Below are 13057 nucleotides of genomic sequence, written 5' to 3'. Positions count from 1 at the left end.
ACCCATCCACAGCTGAAGCAACATTTTTACAGCGTGTCTTAAACTATAGCGCAGGGCCTGTTTTGCTGAAGTGTTTCCTAAATTCAATTGTTAATTTATTTGTGTCCTGAATAAAGAGAACACCTGGCCCTGTACCCTTGGACCAGATCCTTGCTGGCACCAGTAAATCACGTGGTGCAAACCAGCAAATGAGCATCATCATTCCCATTTAGCTTGTCCCCCTTTCAGATAAAGCAATTACATTTTATTCTTACTATCCCCTGTTTAACCCACTTATGGCCCAACCCCTAAAGAAAAATTTAGAGGAAATGGCAGGGACATCATCAAAAATTTTGACAACATCAAAAAAAGAGAGGAAGGGTGAGTGTTGGTTTTAATTGGGCCATTGCAGTGACCCAGTTCAATCCCAGCAGCAGCACCACTGGGGCACAGGCAAGTTTTGGCTTGGAGCAGAAACAAGCAGTTGCAACCAAGGAAAGGAGGGTGTGGAAAACAGGGAGGCAGAAAAAGGGCTCCTTAAGCTTGTCCCATAGCAAATCTACAGACACATCAAGAAGCTCCTGTCACAGGTCAAAACCTCCGCTTTAGATGCTGAAGAAGCCCGAAGTGAAATTAGCTGTTAATCAAAAAAGCAAATACATAGGATGTGCGTGAAAAGTAAACCATCAGGTGTGTATAGAAAAACTAATGGAAGTTTTAGGTCTTTTTAAAATCGAATTTTTTTGTAGAGAATGTAAGAGTTAATTCTAAATCAGTCCTTTAAAAGACAGAGAGATGAAGAAGGAAGTACAATAAAAATCAAAGGATGTGGTAAAGGTCAAAGGTGAGAAAAACTGCAGAAGTAATGAACTTCTTGCATTCAAGGCTAAAACTAACCACAGAGTACAAGATCAGACTGGTTCAACTAACCACAGCGTCAACAAAATCAGGCTTTGGGTAAGAGACACAGATATTTCTCTGTCCAGATATATCTATTTTCTGTGTTCATCTTTATATTAGAGTTTAAAATACCAGCCTTGTCCCATGACAAATAGAACTTTGGTGCTGATCTTGCCCATGTTTAGGTTTTGTTCTATAGGTTCTTCTCCCTCATGTAAAATCTAAAGCTTGTCCAGCAACTGGGCAATGGGGACTGTCCCTTGACACAGATGCTTCTTAGACCTTTATGCATTTTCAGTACTAAGATTGTTTAGTTATGACTTAAAAATTAGCTGGTTTTCTTTAAAGTAATACTTGTGCCTTTTTTTTATTTTTAATTATAACTTGTGACCTTTATTCCATGTTAGCATTTTTCATAAAACTCTTTTAAAATTGCTTTGGAGGTCACTGCAGAAGATTCTTCAAACTCCATTGATCTCTTACCAGATTTGGGTGGGGGAAAAGGAAGGACCAGTATTATTAGTGTTTGTGTAACAAGCCCATACCTTGACTCTACAAACCCAAGCATTTACAAATGTATGTGTCATGTACCTAGAAAGTACTGTTTTTCTTAACCAAACTAGCTCTGTCTTCTGAAGTTCATCCTGGGGCAAGAGTGACCATAACAGGCTATTTTCTTGCAAGGTTTCATATACTTCAAAGGAGTTTTCTGGGGTAAGAAACTTAACTCAGTTGATTTGATTCCTTTTGAATTTGTGACCACAAAAGTTATCAGAAGAAAACCCAACAAATTAAAATTTGATTTTTTTAAGAGCTCTCAGCCAGATGTTGTGAAGACAAGAATTAGCTAAAATACGTAACAATGCTCTTGAAAACTGACCATGAAGTTCCCGAGTCTTGGCTGGCCAGCAACTGCTGTCCTTTTAGCAAAAGTCAGCGATTCCTCTTGTCCTGGACTTCATAGTAAAAAAATATGAAAATCCACAATATAAGCAAAACATCCAATAGCTTCATTTCACAGGAGGTTGCTGGGAGCAGCTTTAAATTTAAAGGAAAAAAGGGGCATAACAGTATTCGTGTTAAACACCAAGTGTGACCTCTAGGAATGCAGCATAGGGACAGAATTCTGAAACCAAGAGATGATATCCAAAATCAGACTGGGGTTTTTTTGTTTGGTTTGGGGTTTTTTAAATTTATATTGGCAATTTCTCCCTTCTAATTTAACAGTAAACATCATGAAGCATAAAGAGCAGTTGCACCAGTGAAGAGCACTGTGTTGCCAGGTACCACACATTAAAACAAATTGCTTTCTCCCGGGTGCTTCACTCTGGGAGCACCAGCTTTCTGAATAAACTTCAGTCAGAGGTTTGCCCAAACACTGGGCAACTCATGACCATCCCTCCCCACTGCTTCAAGTAAATTCCCAGCATCTGACACTGAGGGCAAGACTGGGAGCATCACTTGAAAACATTTGTAGTTAGTCCAAGCAGACATTGGTTTGGCAGAAGTTTTCAGCCATTTTCTCTGCCTTTGAGTTTACAGGCAGTCACTGCAACCAAAACCAACCCATCAGTCGTCAAACAAAAAGTTCTTTTAAGTTTTCCTTCCCCAGTGTCTGTCTGACCTGGGACAGGGATGTCTGTGCAGGGTGATGGTTTTGTAATCTGGAGCCCTACTGAAGGGATATGATGGCTGAGAGCTAGAACAACATCATTCCCCACCCAGGAATCAGTTGCTGCAACTGATAGACATCAGTGTGAACACCCATGAAATGCCCACCCTGCCACTGTCAGGCCATTAGAGGTTTGCCCTCCCCAGTGCATGGAGAGCAAGGCACAGAGGGATGTGAGTGCAACCACATCGTGGTGCTTTTAAATTCAGCACTGCACCCTCCTAGGTAAGAACCTGCTTTATGAGCACCTCAGCCCACGGCACAGTGACATCAGTGTCCCAAAGCCAGTGTAAACTGAGACTGGCATCTCAGCTGAGTGTGCCCTGCAGTTCTGTGGCGTCTTTGCAGGTATCTCAGTCCAGAGGCAGATTTTGAAAACAGCATTGATTTGTGAAGAGACTCTCAGCCATGAATTTGTAACCAACAGGTTACAGGTTTACCAGCTGAAACACTATTTTGCAGCAAGAGTCTAGTCTAAGAAAATAGAAAAACCCCACACTGTTCATGAAAAAGGCAGATCCCTAATTTAACTTGTTTTCTAATCACAAGATGCAAAACAAAGGGGGGAAAACGCAATTATGAGTTGTGTCCAGTTCTGGGCCACTCAGTTTAGGAAGGATATTGAGGTGCTGGAGAGTGTCCAAAGAAGGGCAATGAGGCTGGGGAAGGGTCTGGAGCACAAGTCCTGGGAGGAGCGACTGAGAGAGCTGGGGATGTTTAGCCTGGAGAAGAGGAGGCTTAGGGGAGACTTTATGACTCTCTACAACTACCTGAAAGGAGGTTGTAGCCAGGTGGGGGTTGGGCTTTTCTCACAGGCAACCAGCAATAGGACAAGAGGATAACACAATCTTAAGCCATGCCAGGGGAGGTTTAGGTTTGACATTAGGAAGAATTTATTCACAGAAAGAGTGATTGGGCATTGGAATGGGCTGCCCAGGGAGGTGGTGGAGTCATCATCCCTGGAGGTGTCTAAGGAAAAACTGGACATGTCAGTCAGTGCCATGGTCTGGTTGACACAGTGGTGTTTGGTCAAAGGTTGGACTCAACGATCTCAGAGGTGTTTTCCAACCCAATTGGTTCTGTGATTCTGTGATTCGCATTCAGATGTGCATCGTGCCGATAAAGCAGAAGCATCTTTGAAGCAGTAATTGACTTGAAAACCACTCAACAATTGCACAGTAAGGCGATCTTCAGCTTTAATGTACTTCAGCACAGAAAATAAAAATGTGGGTTATGAAAACAATTCAATCATGAGGCATCCGTACTTATAGGAAGTGAAATACAACCATTTGTGTCCTGCCATCTGTGCCAAGCCTATTGATAAACCTCCCCTGACAGGATGAAATACCACTCCTGTAAAGGCATCCTTAACCTAATATGCCTCTACAGCATTGGGATGGACTGGGTTTGAAAAACAGCCTCTTATAATACACAGATGAATTTAGCACTTAAGAAGATTAATGGATTCATAAATAGCCTGGAAATCCAAACTCATTGAATTTAGTTCATGGAACAGGTCAAATAGGCATTTATCAAACCATCTGGCTTTTTTTTTTCCCCTTGGGAAACTGTGGTTGAGCTACAGAAAGCTGAGGAGCCATTGCAACAGGGAAGGTTTGGTTTTCCCTGAACTCAGGTTTCCTCTGGAAATCTCTAGTGCTAGTTAGGAAGAAGTAGCTCTTTCTGGACAGAGCACTGCAGACCAAACAAGGATGCCTCAAGGTACATGTCTTGAAGCTGCTGGAGATGCCACCTTTTTGTTGGAAAAATGTGCAGGCAAAAAGGCAGCTTCTCTAGTTCATGCAGCAGCTACTCCAGAGACTGAGGAGGTCACGACCATTTTGCACAGGAGCTGATGTTGGCTTTCCCCAGAGCTGTTTTCCCTGTGGACTGTGGGACCTTCTGTGGGGTTATTGGGTGCCAGTGACGCTTGATCCTGAGGGCATTAACTCTCCCTCACAGCTGGCCTGGCCTGGCCAGCGTGGACAGACCTGACCCAAGGCACCTTCACTGAAGGGTTGAGCCCTCTTTGAAAAAGTTCATTTATTTCCCCAGTTATCCCAGGCAATCACAGATGTAAGAGGGCACAGGAGCAACTAGCAAAAGGTCTTCATGCATGAATTTGTAGGTTACCCACCATTTTTCAGCTGTTCTATGCCCAAAGTCCATCCTGTGTGTGTCTGGGGGAAGGGGCAGAGGCAAGGGCAGCTCATCTCAGTCGGGTTTAGCCAACGTGGTGTCCATACTGAATCACCACCTCAGCAAAGCATGAGCCAGGGCAGCTCCCACTCCGCTGCTGCCACTCCAGCACACTCAGGGCAGGGGAGGAAGCCACATTCATGTTCAATTGCTTGGGAAAAGGAAGGTGTGGGGGGGAAAGGGGGCTATGGAAAATATTTTGATGGTTTCTTAAAATTAATTTCCATTTTTATTCCTCCTTCATGACATTTTAGCACTAATAAAGGGTTGTATACATTGCATCATATCATATGAACATGTACATCATAGTATGATAAGCCATGTATAATGATTTAATATTGTTAAAAATCACAGACACATATTTCTATATAGTCACTTATATTTCAAAGTGTTTCTGCTTAACACAAATGCAAGTGTGGTCAGGCTCCAAGTGAAAGTATTTATGCTGCAATAAACAGCTTGCCATTTGCTCTAGACCATGAAAGGACATTCATATGCACCCATTTGAGTAGCCTACCAAAAAACCCACCAGAGTTATTCAAGGATCTCAAAAAAAAAAAAAAGGGAGGTCAAGCAGTTAATTTATTTTCGTGAGCAAAATATCAAATTATTTTATTAATGTGCTTTGATACATAAAACATTATTATTCTTTCTGGTCATATTAGCAGCTTTCATTGAAGATTTCAAAGATAAAACATGTAAGACGCCATATAAAAGAAAATGACAGCATGGTTGGTTAGTATGGCGTAACATGATACAGTATGTGGTACACATTAGTGGTGGACATATAAAATATTTAGTAGAGCCTGGTTGCATTTGTCATCACCGTGCTTTGCCCCTGCTGCCGTGCCATGAAATAATCTACAAATAAAAACAGTGTATTCCTTGTAACCATATATTAATTGAATAAAATTAAATACATTGAAATGACACTAATAAGTATGTTGTTAAGTAGCTTTGCCTCAGAGAAGAATATTTTGACAAACATGGGTCCATCTGGTTCTCCTGCATCTGTGCCAGGATAGCAGAGGGAGAATGGATCAAAATCCTGTCGAGGTACAGGGAACATCACAAGTCTCTCTAGGCAAAACTCAACCTTGCTACTACTCGTCTTCCACAGAGCTCTGTGAGTATCCAGGAGGCTCTGAGACACCCAAAGGGCAGGTCTCTTACCCAGAGTGGGACCAGCCTTGAACTAGATCCCACCAGCTCCCGGGGGAATCTGGAGCCAGATCCAACCAACCCAGCCTGGAAGAGTTTGGAGCCAGTTATGTATCATAGGCCCACAGTACAAACTTCTCCCTAATGACTAAGTAGGTGCAAGGACTAAACGCTTAAGCAGGACCCATGGTCGGTCCAGACAGCCCTTGGACTATTTGCACTGCAAAACAATCACTGTAAAAAGTACTGGGAGGTAAAAAAAAGAGGAGTCGGCCTCGATACTCTTTTCCCCCACGCCAGAAGAAACCCCTTCAGTCTGTCCATCCAGCTGCATGGTGTTACTGTAGACTTCGGTGGCGTTTGACACCTCTTCGGGAAGGCCCATCTGGAGCAAGAGTTTGGAGATAAGGCTGTTGAACTTGCTCTCTGTGGTAGACCAAGGCTCTTCACTTGGGGTCGGACCCTCAGACGTGATGTTTAGCTCCACCGGGTCGAGACAGTAACCTTCTGGCGACCTCTCGTAGAGCACGTCCGTCAGGTCAATCCCAGCTACTGAGGAGGGGGAGGCACAAGGAATATCCCTGACAAGCCTGTAATTCTCCATCCACTCCTTGAGCCACTCGATGCGGCAGTCGCACTCCCAGGGGTTGCGGAACAGGTACAGCCGCCCGAGGAAATACACTGGCTCGAAGACAGAGAAGGGCAGGGTCGTCAGGTTGTTGCTGTTCAAGTGCAACGAGACCAGGCTGGTGAGGTTCTCAAAAGCCCCTTCCTCAATGTAGCTGATCCTGTTACGGTCCAGGTAGAGGATCTCCAGCTCCCCCAGGTCCCTGAACCAGGTGTTGGAAACGTTCCTAAGAAAATTCCCCCCCAGGTTGAGCATCTTCAGGCGCCTCAGGCCATCGAAGGAGTTTTCTGGAAGCTCGCTGATTAAATTGTCGTTCAGGTACAGGTACTCCATCTTCTGACAGGCCTGAAAGGCTCGCTCGTGAATGACATTTATCTTGTTGTCCTGCAGATTCAGGTACTTCAGCTTGCTCAGGCCCTGCAAGGAGTTGTAGGCCACCGCTTCGATCCTGTTTCTCTCCAGGTAAACGTGGGTCAGGTTTTCCATGCCCCTGATGGCACCTGGGATCCTTCGGAAGTTGTTCTGGAAGCAGAAGAGCTCCTGCAGAGCAGGCAGCTCGATGAAGATCCTGTCTGGGATGTTGAAAAGGTTGCAGTCCGCCAGGTCCAGCCTCACCAGCCGTCTGAGGGCGGTGAAAGTCCGCGTGTGGAGATAGCGGATGTACTCGTTGTGGGCCATCTTCAGCTCGGTCAGGCTGGGCAGCCCCTTGAAAGCCCCCGGGGTGATGAAGGAGATGTTGTTGTGGTTGAGCGACAGGGATTTGAGGGAAGGCAGGGTCCCGAAGGCCCTCTCGGAGAGGAACTTGATGCTGTTTTTGTCCAGGTTGATAGAAGAGGCTTCACAAGGGAACTCGCTGGGGATCTGCCCCAGGCCGGCGCGGTCGCAGAGGACGGAGCAGCTCCGCTCCTGGGTGCACACGCAGTTGGGAGGGCAGGACCGGACACAGGCCCAAACCCCGTGGACATGAGGGATCCAAAGGATCACTGCCGGGCAGGAACGTGCCACGCCCACAAAGGCGTGGCAGGAGAGAGTAGGGATGCACTATTAGCAAATGTATTAGTCACCACAGGAAAAACAAATTATGCTGTCGTTGCCTCCCTTCTAGCCAGGCTAATTGCCGCCTGTACTCCAGCGCTGAGCAACGAGCTCTTGTGAAGGATTCCTAACAGTCTTCTATGGGGGTTTTTAAACCCACTGAGAATATACGTCATCTAGAACATCATCTCTGATTATCATAACTGCTCTCTCCCCAAGAGGGGGCCCACCTAGACTTTAGTATTTCTTAGTGTCTCTGCAGCTGGTATCTCTGCAGGCTGATGGGGACATGGTTTGACCAGGCAGAAGGTAGAGATTTTTTAGCCAGGGAGCAAGCAGAGATGTTTTGAAGGCCAGCATCTATGGATTATAGCAGTATTTCTGTGTGGGGAAGAGGGGAGGGCAGTGTATGCTGAGTCAGGCAGTGAGCAGGGGAGATCAGCTGATTTCCTGGGATATGTCAAATTCATGATTGTTGCTGCTTTCCTTTGTTCATTCAACGTAACCTTTTTCCACCAGAGCCAGTGCAGCACTGGAAGGGGAACTATCAGCTCTGAAAGATGTAGTAGAGTGTTTAAAAACACATTCCCAGTGTGTACTGGTAAAACAGCATGATTAAAAACAAATTAAGAGATATTGTTCAACTGCTTGCTTCATGATCTCATCATAGATGAGATACTCTGCACCTCCAGCACAGTTTTTACTGTTTTGCCAATTCTCAAGAGAGTCATCATAGTGCCTTATGTTTGATGGGAGCAGCCACTTTGTCCTTTATAAGCCTGACATGAGAGGTGTGTGGCTGTTGTTTCTTTTCAGGTTAGTCCCATGCAGGTGGGGGTACAACAAGGAAGAGAAGAAAGCTCTTGGGGAGAAATCAGAGATGAACAAAAGGAATAGGAGACATGAACCTCCATAAACGGGCTCTTTTTGTGGGGAAAAAATGTCCAGTCAACAAAACATCTGCAAAATGAATTATTTTTTTTAATGTAAAATGGTTTTTACCTCTGAAAGAGGGGAAATTTAGGTTAGATATATGGAAGAAATTCTTTACTCTGAGGATGGTGATGCACTGGCACAGGGTGCCCAGAGAAGTTGTGGATGCCCCACCCCTAAAAATGTTCAAGGTCAGGTTGGATGAGGCATTGAGCAACCTGGTCTAGTGGAAGGTGTCTCTGCCCATGGCAGAAGGGTTGGAACTGGATGATTTTTAAGGTCCCTTCTAACACAAGCCGTTCTCTGATTCTATGAAAATAAACTCATTAGAGAAGAAGAACTGAAGGCAGAGCCCGTTCTGTAATTGCTCTCCCGGGCATATCCTACCTGCTACTCAACAAAATGAGCAGCCACACCAGAGAACTCCATGTAGTCACTAGCAGGAAATGGTGCTATTGCTCCTGACTGGTTTTTCTGCTGCAGTTTATTGGCTCCCACATAAGCATAATTCTTTTTTTTCTTTTTTTTCCCCTAAAAAAAACCCATAAGGTACCAACAGCCACCTTTATTACAGCGCTGCTGGGATCATGGTGCTGCTACTGTTGTGGTCATGTCTGTCCCCCAGGGCCAAGGGACAGGCTTTCCTCTCCACTCCTGCTGAGTGTCTGGACAGGGAAGCTCCCAGCAGTTTGCAGCACAGCGATTGCCCACTGCAGCTGTATTCCCAACGGGCATTTTTATTAAGACAGACTTGTGAGGTGATATGCCAGGAAGCATCAGCTTCAGCAAGCGTCAAGCTTTTATTTTAGCAGTCCCTGAGGCTTTAATGTACAGAACAAATGACAATTCAAGCTGCAATTTCTCTGCCTTTCCTCCACTCTTTTTAAAGGCAACATGCACGGGACTGTATTTGTGAGTTTACACTGCCTGTGGCTTCTGCAAGCAGGAGACTTGCAAAAACATTTGCTGGGCAGGTCCCCACTGAAGGGCATCAATCCAGGAACTGCCCAGATGGTTCTGTTCAAACCATCCTGGTCATTGCATGTGGAAGAGGGATTTAGATACACGGAGAGAGCATCCCAGAAGGACTTTAGCTGTGGTCTCTTCATCAAAATTCAGGTCCCATCATGCCTGGCCATGCCATCGTGACTGGAGAATTAGCAAAACAGCATCACTTCAAGGATAAATGATAGTGAAGGACTGTGAGAGGTGGAAAGGATTTCAGACAGGTTGTCATTTTGTTTGTTTGTCTGCTCTCCTCCTTTTTCCCCAGCCCTTATCTAACAGCCACAGCTAAAGGAAAGTCTCCTTCAGACAGGGCCCTGGGAGGACAGGGATGAGGAGCCCAAGGGCAAGAGGGGGAAGAACACACTGGGCTCAGATTGCTCTTTCTTTGTTCAGCCTGCCCAGGGGCTGCCTCGTTCCCTACCCTTTGCACCAGCCCACCCCAGTGCCTGCCAACAGGGGCATATGTTGTTTTTGTCAGGCAGTTACATAAATTGAGGGCCAGACAGATTAAGGATTTGCCTGTTCCCAAATGTCTGACTGCAGGTGGCTGTCTGGAAAACGATGAATGTAAGTGTTGCTGCTGGTATGAGAGCCTTGTATGGGCTCAGGGTGACATCCAGAGGGGCATATGTGCATAGGCTGTCCTATAGGTGAGAGTGTCCTGAGCAAGTTCAATGCTTAAAACCAGCTGCCCCAAGCTCAGTCACATCTCTGGCCTTCAGAGCACACCTGTACCCACTGCTTTGTGCACTGTGTGCAGGGTAGGAACAAGTCTGCTGATAACCAAATCCCCTCCTTCCCCTCCCTGCTTCTTCTCTAATCACTCGGTTAAGGAAATATTTGTACCCAAGCCATATCCAGCCTGTTTTCCTTACACACAAGTGCCAAATCTGGGTCTTCTGCAAGTGGCATTTCACAGCAGACTGCCAAGATCCCTGTTTATAAGTGTAACTCCCTGTTTATAAGTGTTGCATTGTGCAGGACATGAAAACAAGCACTTGAGGATCATCCCATGAGAAAATATCCCCCCAGTAATAGGAGCTCAGAGATGCCCCTCAGCACCTCAGTCTTTGTGGCAATTTCTCCCTCTTTCTCTTGCAAGGGAAGCTGGAAAACACTCTCCACCTGAACCCCAGTAAACCCTCAGGAGAGCTGTTACTCAGAGCACAGATTAGTTCTCCCCTGATCTCTGACCAACATAGCCTTAAACATTCCCACCTTTCCCACCTTACTCCTTCCCCAGAAAGGTTGTTCTTTACTTTTAATGCTGTGTTCACGGACAGGGCAGTGGCTGGAAGATGCCTCCAACTCATTGACACAGAGGGTGCTCAAATGAAATGCGTGTTTTCGAAAAACAGTGAAATACAGCAGTAAGGTCAAAAATATTTGTGACATTAAGGAATAAACAAAATTCCCCAGGGATGATCTCTTTTGCTGTTTTAAATACTACAGTAATTCAGTATTTGGAAGAAACGGTGAGAGACTAAAAAAAATATAAAAAAAAATGTTGCAGAGTTTTAAGAAGGGTAAAGAGACAACGATTGCAATGATTGAGTATTTAACCACCACCTTTCCAAATGATCTGTCTAATCCACTACTGGGTAATGCAGAATAAGAGTATACTCACCATTTAAAATGATGGCAAACATTACCTTGATTATTCCCTAGTGGCATTTCAGGTCTGGCAAGCAAACTTGAGGGATCTAAAAGCACACGGGAAGAACAGAGACAGGTTTCATCCTCTGTCATTTCCCTTTATCATTTGTCCACAAAATGATCTATGTTTAGAAAGGAAGATGAAGAAAAAAAGCTCTTCTCTCACACACTTCCAAAATGAAGAAGTCCCCAACACCTTCCTGGTGAGTATCTTTCTTCCACCACTGACCTTCTTAGGGAATCCTGCAGCTTTCTGCCACTGCTTTTCGGGAGCTCATCCACATCCTTCCCACCAGCCGTGCCAAGGTCAGGTTCCTATTATCTGATGTGGGGAAAGGTCACCAACAGTAACAGGTTGGCTGCCTCCCCAGGAAATAGGTGGTGGTACAGAGGAGCGTAACCAGCTTAGGATCGAATAGTTGAAACTAAAATTCCCAACAGAAATCATCCGGATGCGTTGCTTACCTGGCCAGGCAGTGGCTGTGTCCTCCCTCCTGCTCATGAGGCTGCCATTAGCCATGCGAGTCAGCCCCTGAAAAGTTGGCATTTTTTTCTCACAAGCTATCATTTAATGGCAGGAAAATCCTCTGTATCAGAGGAGGATTAGCGGAGATGGAAGAATGTGTCTGCCCTCTAAAGCTCCCAGAGCAAAACAGGGATTGCACACAAACCAAACTGATGCTTTCTCCCCTCTGCCAACCTGCTCTCCCCCCACCATAAAAAAAAAAATATACAGTCCAGAATTGGACTGCTGCCACTCAAACAGCATTGCTGAAAGTCATTACTCCACTCTCCATTATGTAAGGGCAAAAGAGGTGGGAGGGTGCAGCCTAAATGGAATTAAATTTGGGGGCAAGCACAGGCTTATGGCTTCCCTTCATTGAGCTCTCCAAGCAGACAGAGCTTGGGACTCTCCCCATGCACATTTTCCCAGCTCCAGCATGGCTCCCACACTGCTAAAAGGATGCTTTGTGCTTTGCTGTGCTGGGAATTGCTCCTGAAGAAGGACAACCACACTGGGAGAAGGGTCAGCAAACCCTTTCTGGAGCTTGCATGGTGTATATAGCCCTTATAATAACAAACTCTTCCCTGTCTATGAGTGTGTTTTACTTGTGATGCTGCAGCTAGTGCGTGGAAATCATAAGGACAGCTTCTGTACGTGGTGATGTTTTAGCATTCAGGATGTGATTTCGTTTACAAAGCCTTTTCTGACAGAATGCTGATGGTTTCTTCAGAGAGTGGGGGCTGAATAAGTGAGTTATCTCAGCCTCCCATGCCTTAGGTAATTGCATTCACCATGTCAGAGGGAAAAATAGCTCTACTCTTTATTTCTAAGTGAATTATTCTGCCTTTTTTTTTTCCCCAGGAAATGGAATACCTGATGAATTTATGCTTGATACAACAGGAAAGATTCAGCTGGGAACCAGCCTGCTGCTTGGCTCTTCCTGCAAATTAAAGCACCCAGATACACCAGGTTTATTTTGGTTTGGCTTTCCCTCAGTCTCAAGGAATCTGGCTGGCACCTCCAGAAATTTGTGTCTGTCTCAACAGCATGAGCAGGCTGGTGGTGGGGGCAGCCTGGAGGGGAGGGGATGACCCAAATAGCACTGTTTTTAGCTGAAGGATACCTTTTCCCACCACCCTGCTGTAACAACCCCCACAGTTTTGCACCTCGGTGCTTTGCACTGTGCTGTTTTGCAGAGGAGGAAAGAGATTTGCAAAAGCCACAGACAGGCACGTTGCAGCTGAAGCTGCTGGAGACTGTGGGGACAGAAGTGGCACTGTCTGGGTGCTCACTAGTGACAGGGCAGCTGATGGCTCCCCTGAAAGTCCTGGTTCCCATGGGAATACCAGGAAGCCTCAACCCACCTGATCACAGAAAGCAG

At 45.5% G+C, this 13057-nt stretch overlaps 1 protein-coding gene across 1 annotated transcript; it reads right to left on the bottom strand.

The window, feature by feature from the left end:
• Positions 1 to 5340: 5340 nt before the first annotated feature.
• On the bottom strand, positions 5341 to 11261 carry NYX (nyctalopin). The gene is made up of 2 exons (XM_027742015.2): positions 11143 to 11261; positions 5341 to 7522 (listed from the first exon to the last, which is right to left on the bottom strand). Exons 1-2 carry the CDS (start codon positions 11162 to 11164, stop codon positions 6123 to 6125), a joined length of 1422 nt encoding a protein of 473 aa, XP_027597816.2. The 5' UTR covers positions 11165 to 11261; the 3' UTR covers positions 5341 to 6122.
• Between the last annotated feature and the right edge of the window lie 1796 nt (positions 11262 to 13057).

The sequence above is a fragment of the Pipra filicauda genome, unplaced genomic scaffold, assembly GCF_003945595.2.
Source record: "Pipra filicauda isolate LSUMZ 115617 unplaced genomic scaffold, ASM394559v2 scaffold18_size4552066_pilon, whole genome shotgun sequence".
In the NCBI taxonomy this organism is placed as follows: Eukaryota; Metazoa; Chordata; class Aves; order Passeriformes; family Pipridae; genus Pipra; species Pipra filicauda.
This window is presented reverse-complemented; position numbering and strand designations above follow the sequence as displayed.